The following is a 24463-nucleotide window of genomic DNA, read 5'->3' on the forward strand; positions in this document are numbered from 1 at the left end:
AGTATTCCAATTCGTATGACACCTTACTCGACGTGTTTTGATAAAGCCAAACCAAAGATAGCATTTAACCGCGAGGTTCATAATGCACTTAAGAGTATATGGTATGACGATATCTGGTAACAGTAGAAGGAAGTTGTTCCGACCACTGCAGACAGGCTCAGCTCATGCCAGAGCACCATCTCACATGGAACCAAGCACTCTGCCTTCAGGATTGTTAAGGCCTGCCATAGGAGTGACTTATAGGTTACCAGGTGTCCCATTTAAGGTTAGGTATAGGTATACTACACCTAAGTAAGAGGTGATTACACCAACTTACCCCAGCTGAGTGATCAGCCAGTTGTGTCAAATTTTTAGGCCAAGCCTGGGGTGGCATAATACATGCTTCAGCCCCTGGCAGGCCTTGGGTACACCAATGCCCTGGGTATCTAGTGTACACTGGTACAGGGGCTGACAGGGTGATCCACTTCCAATTGGTTATGCACCTAGGGTGCATAGTTTTAATTTAGTAGAGAGAACAGCAGGCTGGGGGTCTGATTGGCAGGCCCACAGCCTCAATATGTCAAAAACCAGTGAAGCAAAAAGCAAAAATTTGGGGTGACCATAGGATAGCAGACCCTACTCTCCTACACTAACACTTAATAGTGGTTTCAAAATGATATGAACTGATACTACAGTTGATCTTAGCCAAAAGGCCGATGCCTGGATACCCTATTGGGTGATTAGCCGCGCTTTATAAATCCTGGGTGATTGATGGGTAGCTAAACCTGTCACCTGTGATAGCACACTGCGTGAGTTTGAAAAACACAGAGGCCCTTGGGTAAGTTACCAGATGTCTCTGTGTCCCCAGGGCCAGATTCATGAGCCTGTCCTTGGCTATCCTTTTGAAGTCATTGTTTTTAGGTGTGCTGTTCGTCCCCTTGTTATAGTTGACGTGAACAAGAAATACAAATCCCATGAAGCTGTCGGTCAGCAATGGACAGCCCAGACTGGAAACTCGTGCCCCTGATGCCATGGAGTCATTTGGTAATCTTACTCTTAGGTGGGAAAGTCAGGAATGGGGTCACTAGCAGGGCAATCTCAAACATATGCTACGAGTACTTTACTGTCCCATCAAAACTAGATAGACTGACAAAACGTCTGCTGCGCTAGTGCTCGTGAAGCATGCACAGGGCTGCTGGGAAATGAATGTTGCCTCGTCAGCGAGCCATCTTTTATTTTGATTTATGTGGCGAGAGGAACGGCAGCTATTCGGAGAGTCCCTGCTCTATTCAAGGCTGTGAACACGGCGTGGTCTGTAGCGTGAGCGAGGGGAGCACATGGCATGACGCACCTGGCGTGTGCGTCTCTTGCTAATCATTAAAGAGGGCCGCGCCGTAAGTGTATCACACAAACATTCTTGGTGAAGCGCAGGAGCAAGGTCCAGGGACGGCCACCTCTGCCATAGATAGGGGAGCTGCACCAGCTGGACCGGGACACTCTCCGTTATTATGAACCTGCTAGCCCGCCACAAACTTCCTTTCTTTGCAGAGTGACAATTTAGTGAACTGGAACCAAAAGAAAGATAGTATAACCTGTGATTCTGTTATTTGTCTACCCTGCTTCCCAAGAACAAGTGCATCCTGGGCTTGCGAGTGGGTCTTCCGAGACTCTCCCTCTGCACCAACCAGAGGCCACAGGAGGGCCAGCAATGGCTGCCCAGGACAGGATTTTAATTCGAGGCGGGAGAGTCGTGAACGATGACAGCTCGCAGTTTGCGGATGTCTACATTGAGGGAGGCCTGGTGAAGGAGGTCGGAGCCAGCCTGCTGCCTGGCACACCCGAGGGGGTGAGGGTGATTGACGCCACTGGCATGCTGGTGATGCCGGGAGGAATCGACACGCACACACACTTCCAGCTGGAGTTCATGGGCACCCAATCCGTGGATGACTTCTACCTAGGAACCAAGGTAAACATGGACGCGTGCCTCGGAGCCTCGCTCGCGCCCTCTCTCATCACCCCTCATCCTGTTTTGTATGAACATTGTGGACACATTGTGTTGTTTTGTTATTGGTTGCTATTTAACACCATAGGCCTCGTTTGATTTCCATAAAACGACAAACCGCATGATGGCTGGGTGCATTCTATGCTTGCTGCTTTCAAATGTGGTGACACATTGATCAACACATTGCCCCAGTTCAAAGTCACACAAACCGAAGCAGTGTTGATAAATAGTTCACAAATCTTTATTTGCATCGGAAACGACCCTGTAAAGTAAAGTAACAGAGATCGCTCTCAACACTACTTTGTGTTGAGATGTGCCCCCGCATAGCGTTCCCACTCTACCGCTTGTGATTGTTGATGCAAAGCCTCCTCACGAACATCAGTAGACATGGCTCGGCACCAAACAAAATCACGCCTCCTTTAATCAGGCATAAGAAGAAGAGATGTTTGCGTTTCTTTCTCTCTCTCATTGCTTGTCTGCTGAACGGTACAGCACATGTCCAATGGGCAGGACATTTCACAGGTGGACCCGGCCGGAGCCCTCGGAGACTGTCCCTGGTGCCTCTGTCTCTTCCAGCTCCTCGGGGGTACCTGCAGCAGGCGGGGGGAGGGGGAGGAGAGATGGGGAGGGAGAGGTGGAGCAGGAGGAGAGGAGAGGAGAGGAGAGGAGAGAAGAGGAGGAGAGAGATGGAGGGACGGACGGACGGATAGATGATTGGACGTATGGACGGACGGACGGATGAATGGATGGATGGATGGACGTATGGATGGTCGGAGGAACTGATGGATGAATGGATAGATGGATAGATGGATGGATGGAGGGAGGGACGGGCGGTTGGATCGATGGATGCATGTAAAGGGATGGATTGGACGAGGTAGCGCAAGGAGCTGGGCTGCTCTGGACATTTTTCCCAGGGCTGCTTGTGGTTCCCCAGTCCGGCCCTGACAGTATGTGAAAAGTGTTAAGCGTAGTCTCGCATATTATTTTATACTGGAGGGCGGCCCTTCTAGTATAAAATGAGAGCCGTCTAGACTTTGCCAATTCTTGTTAAGTAAATGCGCCCGTGGTCTTAGGAGGTCATGAGTTCGAATTTCAGCACAACAAACTCTGCCATCCATTCTTGTGAGTTTTTTTTAAATCGAGTGCCATGATTTGGATGATAGCGACATATGGTATTTTCCATGCTTAGTAACGGAAGGAATACGAAATGAAGCGCTATATTAAAAAAACAACAACAAAACGTTTTTACGAGCAAAGCAGTCCAACCATACTGTCCAGGATTTGATGAGTCTAGTGCCAAGTCCCATTTTCTGCTGTGCCAGGCTTACCTAATGGTCCTGCCTCGTAACACACTGTAATAAAGTCAGGCGAGATAGGAATAAAAGCCCTGGCATTCAGGAACAGCGGCGCTGCAGGTTAGACACGCCAGGCGCCTCTGTCAGCGCTTTCTGTTTCCTGAGCTGGGGGATGCACGGATTCTCACAACTTTATGCCAAAGCACTTTTAATGGTTAGTGTGAAGTGTAACACACGTCTACCTAATCACAAAAACTGCATTCGCGACACACGAGCCTCGGTTAATTACACAATAAGTCTATCATATACAACTTTTAACTGGGGCTAGACCGGAATCAGTGGCTGGCGGAGGCAGCTGCAGGTCGGTGACAGCCAATGTTTTTGCGCGCTAGCCTCGTCTCCCACGGTTATTTTATGCCGTTTCGGATATAGCCTTTCAGGTTTTATGTTTCATGTGTGCAGACTAATATGTTTCACGTGTGGTTATTAATATGCCTTTCCCCATCTTTCTCCTCCGCTGTGCTCCGTCCCTCTCCCGTGCCCCTCTTATCTCTAGATTACTTTCACTTCTCCATTGGTTCCTTCTCAGTACCCTCTGGCTTCCCTGCACATCTCTCTGTATCGCTGTCACGTGGTTCGGTGCCGCACGGGACACCTTCAGGCAGGTCTGATTATTTCGTCCGCTCTTTGCATTCTGGAAGTTGTAGTTCTGCTTCGCTTGTTGTAAATACAGGCTTCTGAATCTCAGCATGCACTCTTTAGTTGGCTGGAAAGCCAGGACTTTGTTGAGAGTGTCACGCATGGAACGAGGTCACGTTTTCCTCCCTCTCTCTCCTCCATGAACCCCACTATGCCTCTCACCTTTTCCTTGCCCTCTCCTATGCCGCTGTCCATTGATACACACCTAGTACATCTCTGCTAGCCAGGTCCAAATATAACACTACCCGCAGTCAATGAAAGAATGAGCTCCTTGCCCCGCGGTGCCATGTAGGTGCCCCATTATCACCACCTCTTGCTGTGGGTGCTTACAATATTCAGTGCACTTAACCCGCGAGGCGGACAGTCATGACTTACCGCACTTTCCTGCAGTTTCCAGCTCATGCCCAGGACCTCCATCAAACTTACAGTGAGAATGGCCTTACAGGGCTTCCAACACTGGCCTCCTAATGGGCTGGGGTCCAATCGAGGCCTCAAGCCAATGTTCTGCTGTGGACACTACTGGGTTAAAGCCAGTTTGCTTTCTGAAACAGAACCTGGTGACAGGGCATTCCAGGGTCTAATTTGGTCAATCGGACACCTCTAGTTATGCCCACAATGCCATGAAAACATTTGTTGAAGTGAAGGGTCTTTAATATTTTAGTTGGTGGCAAACATTTTATTTCTTTCATAATTCAATTTGTCAGCAAGGGACGAATGCCCGAAAACTATCAAGATCCCTGTGTCTCCTCTTCGACCAGGATGCCAATTTGTATTTATATTTCGAATATTCAGAAAAAAACATGAGGTTTAACTTCACATATCGCCTACCTTCACAATTTTCGCTATGCCCCAACTTTTTAAGAAGTGCATGTCATTCGTCATCCTCAATGCAAGATTCCCAATAGAGTCAACCCCCTCACACGCAGTTAAAGAGTCTTTGCTACATTTCACCATTTATTATATGTTGTGCTGGTAACAGCTACTGCAGAAGGAACGGTTGCACTTTATTTTAAATCTCTCTCTCAATTTCTCCACTCAAATAAACGATTGTAGAGTGTATGTCGCTGCAGCTTTTTTTGTTCTTGTGATCAGGGCTGGATAGCTTTCGTGTGGGTGGGGCAAGCAGATCTTTAAAAGTTTTCCAGAAACAAACAGGCACTGATGAATATATGCAGGTCCCACATGGTGCCAAATACTGCACAGATTCATGTTTTGTTCCCAATGTGCTGATGAAGGTGTGGAGCCCTGTGGTCCAGTGGAGCACGCCATGTGCGCCCTCGTTTCCGAGCATGAATGCTTTCAGCTCTCCAGGAGTAGAGAACTGACCGTGGTAGCAGAGGTTAATGTCTCCTTGGCAAAGCAGGCGTTTCACCTGTTCCTGCCTGGGAGGCTCGCCTACTGGCCCCTGCACCTCCCTCAATTGGTCTGCCAGTCCCCTACAACCGTGTCTCTCAACAATCCATGTAGGATATGGGTGTCCTTGAGCATCTGCAGCAGTTGTAGATTGAGAGTATGTGTGTGGACCGTGTCTAATAAATGAGTCCATAGACACAATGACTTCCATTTTGTAATTCCAACATCCAAGTGGTACCTATGATGGAGCATCTTGCAGGGCTTCTCCAGGACAATGCAGGGGTCACGTATAGTGAGTGAGAGTGTTGGGTGTGGAAGAGACACAGGCCCCCTTTGAAGCTCAAGGAGCTTCCCCACACCTTTTCTGGCCCATTGTTCTCGTGAAGGGCTAACCCTAGAGGTCTACAGGTAGTTTAGTGGAACAGTCACCGTTTTGTTGTGTTGTTTCAATGCTATGCTGTCAGGAGACTCCACTCCACATTCCTACTAGCATCTTGCAACGAAGACCATGGCTGGATCAGTCTGAATGCAATAAACAGGTGTCCACCTGCCCAGCACTGATCTCAAGACTGACATGAAATACACAAGTACTGTTTGATACTTTGGTATAAAGCTGGGACAGAAACTTCCAGGCAGTGTGTCCTGTTTACTCTATTAGAAATGGGTCACCACACCTGCAGTGACTGACAACTCCCAGTGCTCCAGGGATATGGTATTTACCACCAACTCCCCTTGCGGGATTCGGGTTCAGCAACATTGGCAATTGAAGAAGATTGATAGGAGAGGCTGCATGGACGCTGCTTCAAGGGAGCGGGCAATCAACTGCTCAGGAGGGGCATCGGAGGTGTCCTTTGTTCCACAGGTCCCTGCTCAAAAGGTGAGGAGCTGTGAAGGAGCCTCATGTGCATGAGCTGAACATGTCCTCCTCGGAAGCCAGGAGGGTCCCACATGGTTCTGTGAGGGTGAGACCCAGGAATCCCAAAGTGTTCAGACAGCGTCAACTCAAGTGCATGCCCCTATGATTGGAGGCTAACAGGGAACTCATCTCTACCCAAGTGTTTTGTGATGTCAAGCACTAAGAGGCATCCAGGCGCTACAAGAAGCTGGAATGCTACAGGCAGTCTACCTGAAGGAAGTACCAGAGTGCCAGAGCGGATCTCACATCTATGAAAAAGCCTGCACCACGTCTTGAGTCCAAGCTGCCGCTACCAGGACTTTACACCTAGTTTGTTTGAGGGGTGGGTTTTGTATGATTGGGCCAAGGAAGATTCCAATGTGTATGACCTGCCAGCAGCTTGCCTCCACTGCAGCCTCCTCGACTGTTGCTGGCAATGCTGCCACTTTCCTGATTCACAGCACCACTGCTACAGAAGCCATTAGCGCACACACACATCAGCTGGGCCAGGCACACATACGGCTCTCCTTCCTCCATGGATCTTGCACTGCTCACTACCGAAGGGCCTCCCACCCCCCACTGACAACCAAAAGACATGTGTGTGCTCTGGATAATCAAGTGGATAACTTTGGTCTGTGCAAACCAGGAGAACACTGAAGTGGGGGAACAATACCCATATCGATAGGGAGGCAGTAATCACAAGTGCTAAGTGCCCTTCCCAAAATTCACAGAGTTCCTGATCCCCAACTACCAGATAAAAATATCGACTGGTGTGGTTGTTGCGCAGCTTGTATCTTCAAGAGGTTTAAGAGAGTCCTGCTTCGAATAGCCTGGGCCGTGTCACCAGTAAACATGTAATGTTTTTGCAGAATACTCTGAATACTTTTCTGTGTTCTGGAATATAATGCAGCATATTCCATGTTGGGTGACTTAGTAAAGTACTTACTATTTTACAAAACCTAAACACTGGCTAGATACTGAATTATTAACTTGTATTGGTTGTTTTTTTGTGTGTTCTTAGTTTCTTACCCCACACCACTTCCCTGGGTAATCCGTGGACTACTGAATTTCGCATTTCTGAGGGTCAAGTGGTAGAGAGGTGTACTTGGTCCCCAGGCCTGGCCCTAATAGTATGATTAAGGCCCAGAGTACGAGTGGTACAAGGCCCCTGTTGTCACATTACAAGCTCAGTAACCCTTGTCTGCCTCAGGACTCTGAAAATGTTCCCATAGAAGAATATGGTCTAATTTATATTTCATGCCAATGAGGGGGAAGCCAAGCTTCTACAGCACAGGTCTGAGTTACCCACCTGGTAATCGCCTATCCTTTAGTTATTACTATCATATGTAGGCACTAGTTGCCCCCATCTGTTGGCCCAACTTCAGAGTCCACCCTCCAGTGGACGCAGAGGCCATGGAATAAGAGGTAGTCTCCTGTTGACCCTCTGTTTCTGTCCACTAACCTTGCGAGTAGTAGGAGTTTTAGACGTAAACCAGGGGTAGGGGGCAGCCTGCAGCCGCTCACATCCGGCTACAGAGCAGTTCTAATCAGCACAAGCATGCAGCAATCATTGGGCAATGTGCTGTGGAGGAGACAGAACAGGTGCTGCTGAGAGCTAGTGGCTCTGAAACAGCAGAGGGTCAAAATGACACACTGGAGAGCTATGGAAAGGTCATCCTGTAAGTGCTCTGATGCCTTGAGTTAGGCTTCTAGGTTTCTTGGAAGACTTCCTCCTGCCCCCTGAGCTCACATCATTGTCGCTTATCATCACATGCGGTTCAGACCTAGCAGGAAAAAAGAGTGTTTAGCTCATAACGATTCCACCGTCCCATATGCATTCTAGGAAAACCACTTACATTGGTTATTTGCTGGACTGAGTCCAGAAAGAAACAGCAGGGACTGGATGCATGATGCACTGAAAAGTTGTAATCCATCCTTTCACCTTCCTAAATAGTGAGCTTGTTCAGAGCCCACCTGAGTTGATGTAGATTGCATGCATGTGTTCCCAATGTGTTTGCCATGTCACAAAAGGACATGAGAGTAGCGGGTGAAATCTGTATTTCTCATTTGTGACCCCACCATCAGTTTTCTGTATCTGTTTCTATGTGAGGCCACTGGAGTTCACAACCTCCCTTTTGCTGATTCTAGTCTACATCTATGAATGTACCATGGTAGTTAACAGGCATCCAGAAGTAGTAGTTTTTGATAGGTTTTTTTTATTCCTGAGCCAAAGCCTCTCGAACGTGGTGCTTCCTCCGTAAATGGAACATCCAGACAAATCACGATACTATTGGAATGCACACGAGGAGAGTCATTCTATTCTTAAAGCAATAGTTATTTAACAAGAAAAATTAAAGTACAACACCCTTCCTTCTCTAGACAGGTAAGTTTCCTCTTGACTGTAGTTTCATTTGCTTTCACTTTACCTCGTGTTGTTATACAGTTATATTGGTTTTTAACAGGGCACTCAAGATGTGCCATGTACTTTTACAGGTGATATTTTGCTGTTGAATTGTCAGAGCACAAAAGGAGCTTGACATGGCAATACACTACTGAATCCAATAGAGATATTTCTACCAACTTTGAAGAACCAGAACCTTTTGGGCCTGGCAGCGCAGGGTACGCCTTAATCTCCGGGGTTCTCCTGCTCAGCTACACAGAGACACGGGACACTCTGTTAGGCATTAGAAGATCGGATTTATTAGCTGCAGCTAGTACAGTTATCCCAGAAGTACACGAGGTAGGTTCTCAGGAGACTGCCACTTCACTCCGTGGCGCACAATCTTATATAGTACATATGTGAAATATACATTAACCAAATACACACCCAAGACATACAAGAAAGAGCCAATAAGAAAAGTTGGAAAACAGAACAGAACCAATAGAAAAGGTTTGAAAACAAAGTATCAGATGACTCGAAGAAACCTCTTCTCCGACTGTGTTTGTCACCCCTCCCTCGAACTAATTCATTAACAGATCTGCAACCAACTTGCAGGTGGCGAGATACATTTGTTTGTTTTGGAGGACAGTTGTGAAACGAGAGAATGCTAGCAGAGGACAGCGAAGGCCAGACGATAAGATTAAGTCAGAAGAGAATAGTGTGAACCAACAGATAGTTGAGACGGGGATTAGGAAAACCAGACAGGGATTAGTGTACTCGGCCAGTCCTAACACCAGTTTTGTAAATAGAGGCAAAAGGCTTATTTCGACACGAAGCTGCAGGAAAAGCAGAATAGACTTTGTTCGCCGTGCTGCCTGAGTGAGGGCAACACAAAATGGCGGCGAAGCACAAAATGGCGGGTCGATTCGATCACGATCGAAAATCGAATTTTCTCAGACCCTCCTTTTGCCAGAACTCAGGCAAGATACATAGACTCACGTTAATCTGAGTCAATGTAGATGTCCATGAGGTCATCAAGCTGTTGCTGTAGCATCATTCTTATGTTCTCTGTTGTTTGTGATTTGGGTTGAGGGATGCACATAGTAGCACAAAGGTCGCAGATGGCGGGATCACAGTGCATACAAAGGCAATAAGAGAAAATGACGGTCAAGACTACTCCAAGGAATGTCAATGCCTTCCAACCCCATTTGGACAGTAGTCCCCAAAACCACTCCAATAATGACCAATCTCCTTCGTCCTGATGAATCGACTCAGAGATTATATGTAACTTAGAGATAGCTTGGTATACTGTCGGAGCGTCATCAGGTATGAAAATACAGCAACTTGACCCGATCAATTTGCATACTCCACCACGATCCACGAGAACAAAATCTAAGGCAACTCGGTTTTGTAAGGTCATAAGACGATCCGCCTGTAGTTCTGCCGTGATATTACTTAAGGCTCCTACAGTGATGTCTATTGTTGTTTCTACGACACAAACCAGTTGCCTTATATTTCTGCTGTTGGCCATTGGACCCCAAAAAGGAAGAAATCCTTTGAGGAAATCTCCTCCCTCTTGTCCTGCTGTGTCTTTAGAATCAATAATTCCTCTGCCATATCTGTTTTGATGATAATTTGCAGAAGCGGTGTATGTAGGGGGAAGAAGGAAAGCTATATAACAGGTACCAGAAAAACCCGTTGGCAACCATGCGTAAGCCCTATTGTGGCAGATAAAATACGTGCCTTGAGATGGCACTAGAGGCGGCGAGTTCTGAGAGGAGTAGACGTATGTGTGGGAACAGTTGGTTCTTTGTATAGTGTCAGAGGACCGACCATTTATTTGTAGACAGAAATTTCCCTGATGAGGAATAGTCCAAATCGGTGGAAATTTTCTTTGTTTAACCTTATCACTAAGGCTAGTGACATAATGGGTGACGTTCCAGTTTGTGTACGCTTTCCTTTCGTCAACGGAAATCTTACTATTTTCCATGATTTTAGCCATAGCTACCATTCCCTTTATCAATGAACTATGACTAAAATCTGGACCACCAATATATGAACTAACGGATCGTCTGAATTTGCTTTGATAGGCATTGGAGAAGATAACAAAATAAGCCCAAGCAGAACCTTCATAAGAAAACGGAAGAACTAAATATGGCATTCCTTTTTCTGTGGTATGTGGCATAAGTCCACACACCCAACAGTCAGTTGTATTGATCACTAATTGGTGTTGATGTAATAATTGGACAAAGGAATTGTTATAATATTCAGTTCTTCTAATGAGTTCATGTTGAGGAAGGGTATGGAATAGATGTGGAGAGACAGTAGAAGAAGACGAAGAGGTAGAAGGAGAGACAACTTTTTGCTGCAGAGCATAAATAATCCAACCTATAAACGCCAAAAGGATACACAATAATATAATAATACATAAGGTTATACTAAAACGACTATACATTAATCTACAGGATTCTCTTTTCATTTCATCCTTTCTCTCTCTTTTGCCTAGTGTAGTTTCCATCTTTCTAAATGGATGCTCACGGCAATCTTCCTCAATCACTTAATTATGATTATCTGCCGTCCTATGACACTGCAAGTCCTGCAGGCCTATTGCCACTACTCAGGTCACAACCAAGACTCCTACCGTGACCCTGCAACCGGGATAGAATACTACATAGGAGAGAGAAAAATCTTAAGTGTTCTTTGGTCTAGGTCTTAGATTATAGTGTTCTTTATCAGGTACAGTTTGGTCTCGGAACAATGTTCGCGGATTTGTCGTATTCAAGCGACTATGTGGTGCTATCGCTTCCTGAAGAATGTCGTCGTCCTCTTTCTCAGACAATGTTCCATTTAGGCGTGCATCGCTAAAAGGTACGAATCGTGGAACCTTCTCACTCTCAGAGTCACCAATGCCTCTACGCACCCATTGATCGAAGGGTAGAGGCAAAGGCACTTTCTTACAATGCACGCCGTGAATCCAATTTTTCTTTCCTTCGACTTTGACTGCTGTTCTCGTCACCAAAAGTACCAAACGAGGCTCCCTCCACCTGGGCTCCAAATTTTTCGTCCTTTGGAAATTCTTTATACTCACCCAGTCACCTGGTCGGATGGAATGACCTGGGTCTGTGGAAGCCTCCGGTAAAGCACTTTGAACCTGTTGATGGAGAACACGCAATTTAGTTGTAAGTTCATGCAAGTAGTCAATCAACATTGGATATGGTAAGTCTGAGTATTTCTTAGGGCTAGGGACTCCCCATATGTTAGCTGGGCGCCCAAAGACCACTTCGTAAGGGCTAAGTCCCAAACGAGAGTGCATAGCAGTTCTGGTGGACAGGAGAGCCAGTGGTAAAGCATCGGGCCAATTAAGTCCTGTACTAGCCTGCACTTTCGCCAATTTGAGCTTCAAAGTTCCGTTGTAGCATTCCACTAAACCCGCTGACTGTGGATGGTTTGCCGCATGGAACTTTTGCTTGATACCAAGACCCGCACAAACTTTTTGCATGACTTGGCCTACAAATTCGCTCCCATTGTCACTCCAGACAATGCGCGGCAAACCAAACCTGGGGAAAAATTCTTTTAGTAGAATTTTGGCTGTGGATAAGGCTGTATTGTCTTTTAGAGGGTATGCTTCTATCCACCTAGAAAAGGTGCATACTACCACCAGAACATATTTGAGATTGTTGCATCGTTCCATGTGAATGTAATCGATCTGCAACACCTCAAATGGATATGTCGGAGGAGCAAAGTGACCCGCTGGAGTTGGGGTTCCCTTTCCTGGGTTGTACATCAAACAAACAATACAATGTTTCACTACATTGTCTGCGCATTTTGAGATTCCTTCATTTTGCCACACTGGAGCCAGAAGTTTGCATATACCTTTCGCACTTAAGTGGGCTGGACCATGCGCCATAGTAACCACTGGGAGTACATAGGCATCTGGTAATAGCCAACGTTGGTGTTCAGATAATTCCACCCAACAACCCATCTCATCTAACATTCCCGTACTTTCTTTCCACTTACTCAATTCTTTCTCTGTAGCCTCTTTCTGAATCGACTTTACACTTTCTACTGTATCCTCATACATTCCTTTTTCTCTGATCCAATTCGCAGGACCCGCCACATACATTCGACGTGTAGCGTCTCTCGCTGTCTTTTTCGCTACTTCATCTGCAAATGCATTTCCTCGGCCAACATCATCGGTAATCTTTTTGTGCGCACTACACTTCACAATTGCTATTTGGGTGGGCAAAGCAAGTGACTCAAGAAGATCAGTCACCAACTGACCATGTTGTATTTTAGTGCCATGTGAAGTAAGGAATCCCCTCTCTTTCCAAAGACGCCCAAAATTGAACGCTACACCAAAGGCGTATTGACTGTCGGTGTACACGTTCACTCTTTTTCCTTTTGACAACACACATGCTCTCGTTAAAGCTATCAGTTCTGCTACTTGAGCTGAGTTGTATCTGATACGTGCTGTTTCCACAATTGTATGTAAAGTAGTAACAGCATAGGCTGAAACTGTATCTCCATTAGTCATTTTAAAACAAGAACCATCCACCCATAGAATTCCATCCGGATTCTCTAGCGGCGTATCTTTCAAGTCAATTCTTCCTTTTGTCTCTTCCTCAGTACGGAGGAAACAATCATGTTGCTCCTCAACACCTTTCTCCTCTGGAAGGGGCAACAGAGTAGCTGGATTTAGGGTATTACATCGTTTGATGTGTACGTGACTAGCCAAAAGCGTCAGCTCGTATCCAGTTAAACGAGCACTTGTAAGATGCTGCGTTTTCATTCTGTTTAGTAAAGTTTCCATTGCATGTGGCACCATGACAATGAGAGTATTATCTAACACCATTCCAGCAGACTGTCAAATAGAAATTGCTGCTGCTGCTGTCGCTTTGAGACAACTAGGCAATGCTTTAGCTACGGGATCTAGCGTAGCCGAAAAAGAGGCACATGGCCGCTGTTTGTCTCCAAATTGCTGTGTTAAAACTGACAACGCACAACCCTCTCTCTCATGGACATAGAGCGTAAAAGGCTTATTGTAATCAGGAGTACCTAATACAGGAGCGGAACACAGAGCAGTACGTAAATCAGTAAAACTCCTTTGGCACTCGTCAGTCCAAGGAAGGGGGTGAGGTGTATCTTTCAAAGTGAGTGCCAACAGAGGTTTGGCCACCAGGGAGAAGTTAGGGATCCACTGCCTACAATAGGAAGTAATACCTAGAAAGGCACGTACCTCCCTTTGTGTAGATGGCACAGACATTTGCGCAATCGCCTGAATTCGTTCTGGGCTTAATCGTCGTCCCTCCTTTGATAGGAGATGACCCAAGTAGGTAACTTCTCGACGAACATATTGTAGTTTGGAAGGTGAAACCTTATGATTCAGACTACACAAATGGCGTAACAATGCAACAGTCACATTTTTGCAAATATCTTCTGAATCAGCAGCGATTAACAAATCATCCATGTATTGTATAAGAGCAGCACCAGGCGGCAAATGAAAAGTATCAAGATGACATTTTAAGGCTTGACTGTACATAGAGGGACTTTCACAATAGCCCTGAGGTTTGTGTTTGAACCAGAACCTTCGGCCTCCAAGAGAGAAGCCAAAAATATCCCTACTCTCTTCTGCAATGGGAATACTAAAGAAGGCATTCTTTAGATCGATAACGGAAAACCAAGTCGCTGTGGAAGGTATCATTGTCAACAAAGCAGTGATATCTGGGACGACAGGAAATTGTGGTACAACAATTTTGTTTATCTCCCGAAGATCAATTACGAAACGATATACAGTTGGCTGAGAAGGATCAGTCCATTTAAGAACAGGAAGAATAGGACTATTGCATACGTTTCCTCTCGTTTCTTCAACCACACCCTTCTGAATCAAATCATGGATGATTTCCAAAAGCGCTTTTCACCTTCAGTGGAAATTCTATACTGCGGAATACGCGGTAATTCAACATTAGGCTTGAGAGTGACAACATAAGGTGGAATTTCAAGACAGCCCACATCATTCGGACCCGTGGCCCAAAGCGTTGCCGGAAGAGAAAGTAATTCAGGTGGAAACTGATCTTTGGACAAATACATGGGAGAAATCAGTTTCTGTAAGATGTACACCAGAAGGAGAACAATATATTGTAGCATGTATTCTTTTCAATAAGTCCAAACCCAACAGATTCTCACCGCAACCATTTGTCAAAAGAAGTGGAGCTTCTAAATATAAGGGCCAATTGAAATAGGCAAAGGGCAAGAAACCGGATTACGAACAGGGGCGCCAGAAAATCCTACAGATACATTTGTTAAGCCAGACAAAGGTGCCCCAGGGAGTTTTGAATGAATGATAGAACTTCTCATCACACCAGTATCTAGAAGAAATGGCTCTAAAACACCCATTGTAGTGACATTAACATAAGGTCCATTCTGATCTACTGGAACCGACACAACTCCCTTACTTTGTCCAAGGCTGTCCTAGTTAGCATGAAGACTTCCATTCTCGCTTTCAATATAATGGTCTTCATTGTGGTACTGTGTAGACCTAACATTTTGCTGATCAAAGTAATTCATGGAATTGGGAAGAGGCAGGGCACGCTGTTCTTGAGTCAACACACCTCGACCTCTACCTCTATTTACTGACTGGAGGCCACCACGATCTCGTGGAGCAGATAGTGCTCCACTGCGCTGCAATAAAACTGGACAATTATTCTTAAAATGACCTTCTTTTCTACAATAGGCACATTGATTAGGTCCTAACAAAGGTCGCGGAATATATGGCTCAGGTTTTTGATACAACCTGTGAAACTGCGGAGGCTGTTGAAACTGAGGCTGAGCATAACGAGGAGGATAAGCTTGTTGCAAGAGAACCTTCGTTTTTAATTCTTTCGTCTTTTTCTCTTGCTTTTCTTTTTCTTCTTTATCTCTGTTTTCATAATATTGTGCAGTAGCCAATATCTGGGCAGAAGAAGAAACAGCCCATGACCTTTCAGAATCTTTCAATTTGTGTGACAGCTCGGGAAGCAAATTAAATACAAATTTGTCCACAAATAATCGCTGTCCACCCTCTGTAGCCATATCTTTACAACTGTGATCAATAAATGTCTTCTCAAAACGAGTAAAGAAGTCCGAGACACTTTCATCTTTCTTTTGTTTGCATGCCGCTAATTTATCCCAATTAATTCTCAATGCAGGTATCATCGTTTTCATTAATGTAATAATCCTACCAGGGAGCTCTGAAATCAAAGCATCAGGCTTCGCACCACCCACTTGGTCTCTATCTGCGGCAGTTATAGTATCCCAATCAGCACCTAATTCCTGTGCGTGATTCTCCTTACGAATCCTCGCACATAATGTCTGTGGGACTACATTTCCCATTAACATATCGATATCAGCTAGATTCATGATGCAAGCGTCAACTGTCTGTGATCATTCTTTATAATAACCCGCAGGGTTTTTACGAGGATCCGGTAGAGTCTGTTTAAGGGCTAAAACTTCAGATCTCTTACAGGGGACATGTACCCATATACGTTGAAAATGAGCGGGAATAGCTGGATTAACACCTTGAGCTGCAACCTCTTCCTTCCATACTGGAGGAACCTCTCTCATGGGATAATTTTTCAGTATCAGTCTAACCGACGGATCAGAATAAAGGAAAGTCTGAGAGGACAATACGTTTCTGAAAGAAATAGGTGTCCTTACAGCGTTTTCAAATTTGGAACCCACAATAAGTCCTTTATCAAAGTCAGCGTGAACATCTAACAGACCCTGTGGAACCGAATTCAAATTCACATCCTCCCATTCTTTAATGAGAGTATCACACATTACATCGAAAACATATCTTTGTGTGGGTGCATTCCATTGTGAGAAGGTAGGCATAATATCGAGCACACTGTATTGGGGACCCTTTTTGATCCATTTACGTGCGAGAGAGTCCAAACTTTCTCGTTCTTCAGAATCTGGGAACTGACTACGAGACTGTCTTCGAGCAAAAGCCGGAGACACATTTAAGGCTTCAAAGAAAGGAGATAGAATACCAGAGACGGTGTCCGTGAGTCGCCTACGCATAGACGGAGAATTGGACATAAGGATAGGAGACAAAGTATTAGGCGAACTAACAGAAGGAGAACCGGTAATTGCAGGAGGTGCAGAAGGCAAAGGAGATCGAAGATCAGGAGATGGGGGCAAAGAAGTCGAAGTTAATGGTAAAACTGGCAGAAGCGGTAATACTGGAGGAGGCAAATGCGGAAGAGCCGGAACAGGCAGAGGTACTGCTGGCGGCTGAACAGGCTGTAACAACTGGGGTGCATTGGCACCTTGTGCATAGGGCGGAGGCAATCTCAATAAATGAGACATTAGGGGATCTTCTTCTAAATCTTTCTTGTTATCGGAAGGGGAAACAGACAACACCGGATAGCATTTATCTATCGCCATACGATGCTGTCTCTCTGAAACTTCCGTTGCGTTATCAATTTCATCATCTTTAAATCGTTGGGCAGCCTGTATAATTGTCATACCCTGTGCTTTCCTATCTCGTTTTGTTTGCTTAATTTCTTTCTGTTTGGCTTCCTTACGCCAAAGGCGGAAGGAGTCCAACATTGCCGGCCGGGCTTTTCTTTTGAATAAAACTGCTTCTAAATTATCTAGCACATCAGGCTCAAAACTACCATTTTCTGGCCATTTTAAAACACCATCTTTCTTCGTGTATCGGGTCCATGCCTCGTTAAAGGCAATGGGGCCAATACCATGTTTTAAATAGAGCTCGTATGTGGGAGTTCCAACCGAAGGAATCGGGCAAGAGTCCTCAAGCCGGGAATCCCTATTACAACCAAAGGAACAAAGTTTTCCAAACTTAGTCAGACCAGGCATCTCGTGAATTCACCGGACTGTTCACAAACTTCAAGGAGGTAAAACTCAGTTTACGCAGCACAAATGCACTTACCCCTCGGCTTCGGCTATTGCAATAATCGAATCTAAGGACCAAAGGAACAAAATTGTGGGAACGACCCACCAAATACTTAACTAAGGATGTCTTCTTACGCGAACAGAGGCCCGTCTATCGTCTCGCCTTACCATACATCACCAAAGGAAGGGCCAAGGCAGGGCGGCAGTCAGGCCAGCAGTCGTCAGTAGCCGTCAGGAAGGAGTAACCACGCTGAAAAAGACCTTCGGACCTCTTTCGACATACAGGGGTCGCTTGACGTGGCTCGCGAATCCTCCAGAATTTTCTTGCGGGGTTCCTCACGACCTTCAGGCAGAACCGGTACCACCGAAGCCGCCCCTCGTTGGGCGCCAGTTGAAGAACCAGAACCTTTTGGGCCTGGCGGCGCAGGGTACGACTTAATCTCCGGGGTTCACCTGCTCAGCTACACAGAGATACGGGACACTCTGTTACGCGTTAGAAGATCGAATTTATTAGCTGCAGCTAGTACAGTTATCCCAGAAGTACACGAGGTAGGTTCTCAGGAGACTGCCACTTCACTCCGTGGCGCACAATCTTATATAGTACATATGTGAAATAGACATTAACCAAACACACACCCAAGACATACAAGAAAGAGCCAACAAGAAAAGTTGGAAAACAGAACAGAACCAATAGAAAAGGTTTGAAAACAAAGTATCAGATGACTCGAAGAAACCTCTCCTCCGACTGTGTTTGTCACCCCTCCCTCGAACTAATTCATTAACAGATCTGCAACCAACTTGCAGGTGGCGAGATACATTTGTGTGTTTTGGAAGACAGTTGTGAAACGAGAGAATGCTAGCAAAGGACAGCGAAGGCCAGACGATAAGATTAAGTCAGAAGAGAATAGTGTGAACCAACAGATAGTTGAGACGGGGATTAGGAAAACCAGACAGGGATTAGTGTACTCGGCCAGTCCTAACACCAGTTTTGTAAATAGAGGCAAAAGGCTTATTTCGACACGAAGCTGCAGGAAAAGCAGAATAGACTTTATTCGCCGTGCTGCCTGAGTGAGGGCAACACAAAATGGCGGCGAAGCACAAAATGGCGGGTCGATTCGAACACGATCGAAAATCGAATTTTCTCAACTTCCATTCGATATTTATCTTTTTAACTGCCAACAGTGTTGCCTTTCGTCTACAGTGCTTTGTGGTGCTTCTCTCCATGTTTTGTCTGGCTTCTGCTGGGTTGGATTGGGATAAAAAATCGGCCCGGGCACGTAAAAAAAAAGTGGCTCACATTTGCATATTGCCTTTCTGCAAAACACTGCTTTGGCGAAATTGTATAAAAAAGGCGGGGATTTAAAAAAAAAAATGCACGGTTTAGTTTACACTGGTGAAACACCTGAAAACAAGTGAGGCCACTTCTGCTCAGGCCCCCTTTCCCCGCTCAGTATGCATACATTAATGGGCCGGCCCTGCGAGAGGAAGGGAGTGACATCTCTGCTATTGATAAAGGGAGGTGATGGCCGCCCATCTACCTCCAGAAAGGCCACTCAGGCACCCACTGGGCCTCTGGCGGCATCGAACAACGCAGAAACCGCCCAAATCGCCCCCCCCCCAGGCTGCTCAAAAAAGCAGCCCAAAGCTGGAACAAGGATACCGGCCCCTCGGGCATTGCACGATTGCCCGCGTTACCGATCCGACGCTGGGTTTCTGCATATATTCATCTGTGTTCTGCAGTTCTGCAGGTACTTGTTTGCATAGCAGTGAGATTGCTGTGTCATGGTAGGGCCTGATTTCGGGATAATATGGATCAGGCAAGTCAGCTTTTGGACTTTCTTGCAGAGCTGGCAGTGTTGCAGGGATTCTGCTTAGAAACAGAACTATGCCTGGGATCACAGGTCATCAGCATGTAGGGTCTTAGTCACCATACGACATCAGTACCTATGGGCCCAAATCCAGACTGATAGTGCTTTACCTGAACTCCTAAACTTCCAGAGGGGCAGATAAATTAGCTCCCCAGAGCACAACACTCTGAACTCTCTCAGAAGTCACAGTAACATATCATCACCTTTTGTTCTCTCACTCACACGTGTCCACAATAAAAGAAAAAAGACACAGAGAAAGCTTACAATATTTATGAAAGTATCATGAAGAAACTGTGATGCAATTATGAGACATACGCAAGTAAATAATGGGATTAGCACAATTAATAAACTGTGTGTGATCAACAGCCCTGTCATAGCGGATAACAAATCAGCCTAAACCTACCCTTACTATAAAAGCATAGTTATATTCTAAAGATCTCTGGGATTAGTGCCGGAATTCATACCTGATGGTCATAATCAGTTGGTCTGCATCTCAGTAGAGCAGCTCTTTTGTCTCGGGACCTTTTCTCTGCAAGCCTCGTTCCTCTCTGTTTTTTGAATGGCAAGCCTCGGCTTTTATGATAAGACTAGTCCTATTTGAAAAACAGCAGCTGGATCTCTCTATTATGTCTAGGTGTTAGTGTCCGACTACAGAGAAAAACAAGGCACAATGTTGTTTGGCTTTACAGGAGATGTGCAGACAGAATCCCAGCAGAGCAGCAAAATAACAAAACATATACAGCTTATTTGACTGGTCCCATGCACTTGGACAGACCCCCAACCCTGCGACAGCGTATAATAGCTTTAACTCCTGGATCGGTGGTACATTCAAACTAGTACTCCTGAAAAAATGTATACGGAAAAAGCTGGATCTAATAAATCAGCATGGTTTACCTCTGAACTACGCCTTCTAAAACAGCATTGCAAAAAGTCGGAGAGGTTATGGAGGAAAGACTTCTCCCACACCAAAAGCTTGAATATACGAACTTACAAAGGAGAGATTAAGAAAGCCCAAGCTCTGTACTTCCAGAAAAAGATGTCTCTGGACGTAAACTCCCCCAGGGAAATATTCCAGGTTGCAAAAAAACTACTAAAAATCCCTGACCCACCGACGATTCCTGACCCCTCGGTGTAATGACCTTGCACTATCTTTCTTCTCCAAAGTGCAAAATATTCTCAAGCACCTCCCCGTGAAAGATAATGCTTTTATCACTAACAGTATAGCCCCCAGTCGAGCCGAGAATGCCCCCCTCTTGGAGACTATCACCCCTTTGACCCTGGATTCCTTCCTGCCTATCTTTGCCTCGGTGAAAAGTGGATCGCCCCTCGACCCCTTACCCCTTAACGTGCTGAAAATGGCTGCCTCAATAGTTGCTCCCCCTATCCTGAGGATAATTGATGCCTCCTTCGCCTCGGGCCTGGTCCCCCCTGAGTGGAAGAGAGCCATGGTTAAAGCCCTCATAAAGAAACCTCATTTGGACCCTAACGACCTAGGCAATTACCGACCCATCTCACTCCTTCCTGGAGTAAGCAAGATGGCGGAAAAGCATATGAACCACATACTCTCTACCTTTCTTGAGTCTTACGACCTACTCCATCCATCTCAGACTGGTTTCCGTCCGTGCCAAGGTACCGAAACTGCTTTGTTAGGAGTGGTAGAGAAATCAAGGAGGATCCTTGACTCAGGAGGCTCAGCCGCGATCATTCTCCTTGACCTGATCGCGGCCTTTGACACGGTGAACCATCAAATTCTTGCTCACCGCCTCCGGGACAAAGAAGTGTCGGGCCAAGCTCTCACCTGGCTTCAATCCTTGAAAGGTAGGTACTTTCAGGTGTTCGAAGATGATATCACTTCAGATCCCCTACCCTTGCAGTGTGGAGTCCCTCAGGGTTCTTCCTTGAGCCCGACTCTTTTTAATGTGTATATGGCCACACTATCTGACGCTGTTGCCCCTTTTGGAATCCATCTTGTGAGCGGTCAGTCATCCACTGACCTCCTTTCTTGTCTGGAGGAAGTGGCTAAATGGATGAGTCTTTCCCATCTTAAGCTCAATGGCGACAAAACCGAGCTGATGCTGCTCGGCAACCATCTAAGCTCTAGCCCCAATGACCTCTGGCCAGTTTGTATGGGGCCACCCCCGGTCTCAAAGCCTGAAAAAAAAGCCTTGGCGTATGGCTCGACCAAGACCTCTCCTTCAAAACTCAAGCCAGAAGGACAGTAGCGTCATGCTTTGGCTTGCTTAAAATGCTTCTCAAAGTCCTGCCCCTACTCCCGCCTCCAGCCAAAAAGCTACTGACACAGGCTCTGATTCTATCTAGGATAGACTACGGCAATGCCTTTTATCTGGGAACCCCCACCTCAGTGGTTGCTAGGCTCCAGACTGCTCAGAACGCGGCGGCACGATTGCTCACCGGCACCAGCAATCGTTGCTCTGCGAAACCCGCTCTGCGCTCCCTGCACTGGCTCCCAGTGCAGGAGAGAATCCTCTTTAAGGCCTCATGCGTAGTCCACAAATCTCAGACCCCCCATCATCAAAGATATGATTCGCCCATATAAAGCCTTCAGAAATCTTCGTTCCAACTCGCTTAATCTGGTAGAAGTGCCTAGAATCAAGAGAGCAAGAAAGCGGGGTCAGGCTTTTTTCACACAATGCCGCCTAGCTTTGGAACGCACTCCCACTCTCCCTCCGTAGGGAACCGTCCCACTCCATCTTTCGGAAACATTTGAAAACCTGGCTCTTCCCATAATTCTGGATCCTCCCTTTGGATCACCCACCCAGAGCTGGGATGCTCCCGAGTAGCCATGCGCTTTATAAAAACCAATTTAATTTAATTTAATTTATTTAAAAAATAACAGTGTGGCACAAAAACAAGCGTGTTATTTCGTAACATGTGCAAAGGAAAAGCGGCCTATTACGTGTGTAGTTAGGCTAACATAAGAGAGCATGACAGTGGACCCTATAGGGAACTCATGACAGCATTTTTAAGAAAAGCGGAGGATATTCCCAATAAACGCTAGATTAATCCTTGGGAATCTGTTCCTCATGTGATGATCATTGTAAGATTATAATTTGTCCGTCCGTGCCCCATGCCTTACCACAATCATAACGATGTTTCCTCTTAAGGTTTTCTTGGCTCGCTTTTGGTAAGGTTACTTGAGCGCCACGTCTAAATTGATGGGGAAAGTGCATGTGGTGCACGTATCACAATTTACACAACATTATAGTCATATAATATTTTTTTTAAAACAGCGTAAATCCCAAGCAGGAATAGATTTAAACATGACATTGAAATAACATTTCAGGAGCAGAAATGATCGACACTGAAACTGTGGATCAGGAATTTTTATTCTCTATCAAAAACTGTCTTATGAGAATGAAGGGCACAGTTAGTGAGGTGGTCTTTCATCAGTTGAAAGGGTAAATGGAAAAAGGCAAGAAACCAGAGTTAACCCAAATCATTGTGAAACCTAGGATTGAATTACTAGTTGTAGCCAGAGAGCATTGTTCCAGCTGTGTGATGAAGAACCACATTTCTGTTGCGAAGTGTGTAGGATCAGATGTCGGGCATCAGGTCAGAGTTAATAATCTGCTTTTATAGCTATTCAGTTACATTCATCCTGGATGCAGGCTGTTCAAGTCCCCTTTAAAACTTCAGTTACTTTGAGTAATGATAATGTTATGTTATGTTACCACAACTTGTATAGCGCAACAGCTGCCCCAGCAAAGGGGTGTCCCGGTGCTGACAGCAGAGCAACTGACATATGCGGGTGGAACTGAAAGTAGGACTATGGTGCAGGGAAAAGGTGGGTTTTGATGGCCTTCCTGAATTCTAGGTAATTGTTAAGGCCCCGGATGTGAACTGGAAGTGCATTCCAGAGGAGGGCCGCTCTACTACGAAAAGAGCGGCCTCCAGCGCGGACTCTCTTTGTTCGGGGGACCACTGCCAGGTGTTGACCCTGTGAGCGGAGATGGCGTGAGGGAACATATGGCATGAGGAGGTTGGCCAGGATGTTAGAGGTGGATAATTTCAAGGCTTTGAAGGTGATGCATAAAGCCTTGAATTCAATTTGCCTGGCTACAGGCAACCAGTGAAGACGCCGAATGGCGTTAGATACCTGACAGGACCTGCGCAGACCTAGAAGGGTTCTTGCTGCCGCGTTCTGTGCCCTTTGTAGCCTCAGAATTTCAGCCTTATTGGACCCTAGATATAGAGAGCAGGCATAGTCCAGTCTTAACATTACAGACGCCTGAATGATGACCTGTCATGTGGGTGCATCGAAGAAACCCAATAGGGGTCGAAGCTCCCGAAGAGTCCTAAGCAGGTCCCTGCCACTTTTTTTTGGTTTGGACTCGGAAGTTGAGGGATGAATCTAGTCACACCCCCAGATTTTTCACAGCCTGCTTGGGGGGGGGACACTACCAAGGCTTGCGGGCCACCAGCGTTCGCTCCACTGACCATGGTCCTTCCCCACCAGAAATACCTCCGACTTGCTGGCATTTAGCTGGAGACAGTTGGTGGTCATCCACTCGGCGACTGCCGCTAGGTCACCCTGAAACTTAAGGGCGTCCCGCTCGGTGTTATTCGAGAGCGCAACCACCTACTGTGTATCGTCGGCGTAGGAGACCATGGTCAGACCTCTGCTCTTCGCTACTGCGACCAGGGGTTGGATGTAAAAATTGAATAGCAGTGGGCTGAGGGTGGAACTCTGTGGCACCCCTTGTTCGATGTGGTGTTCGCCTGAGGCATACGGGGGGACTGTTACCATGAACGACCTCTCATGAAGGAAAGAGGCAAGTCACTCCAGAGCCGGACCAGTGATTCCTGCATCCTCCAGGCGGCGCAACAGTATGGCATGGGACACCGTGTCAAACGCGGCGCTCAGATCCAAAAGGATCAGTGCCAACGTTTGACCGGCGTCCAGTGCCGACCAGAGATGTTCTGTCACAGCCAGGAGAGCAGACTCTGTGCAGTGACCAGGTCGGAAGCCATTCTGGGAGGGGTCCAGCATGTTATTCCTGGTCAGAAAGTCAGACTGGAGGGAGTTGACATAGGCCTCGGTGATCTTTGCCGCCCAGGGGAGCAAGGAAATAGGAC

The 24463-nt window shown here is 46.2% G+C and overlaps 1 protein-coding gene across 1 annotated transcript in view; it reads left to right on the forward strand.

Annotated features, from left to right (window-relative positions):
• The first annotated feature begins 1384 nt into the window (after positions 1–1384).
• Positions 1385–24463, forward strand: part of DPYS (dihydropyrimidinase) — a 481134-nt gene continuing 458055 nt past the window's right edge. Inside the window, exon 1 of the mRNA XM_085605116.1 lies at positions 1385–1945. Coding sequence (XP_085461242.1) covers positions 1688–1945 — 258 coding nt within the window. The 5' untranslated portion in view covers positions 1385–1687. The remainder of the gene's footprint in view (positions 1946–24463) is intronic.

The sequence above is a fragment of the Triturus cristatus genome, chromosome 5_1, assembly GCF_964204655.1.
Source record: "Triturus cristatus chromosome 5_1, aTriCri1.1, whole genome shotgun sequence".
Taxonomy (NCBI): Eukaryota; Metazoa; Chordata; class Amphibia; order Caudata; family Salamandridae; genus Triturus; species Triturus cristatus.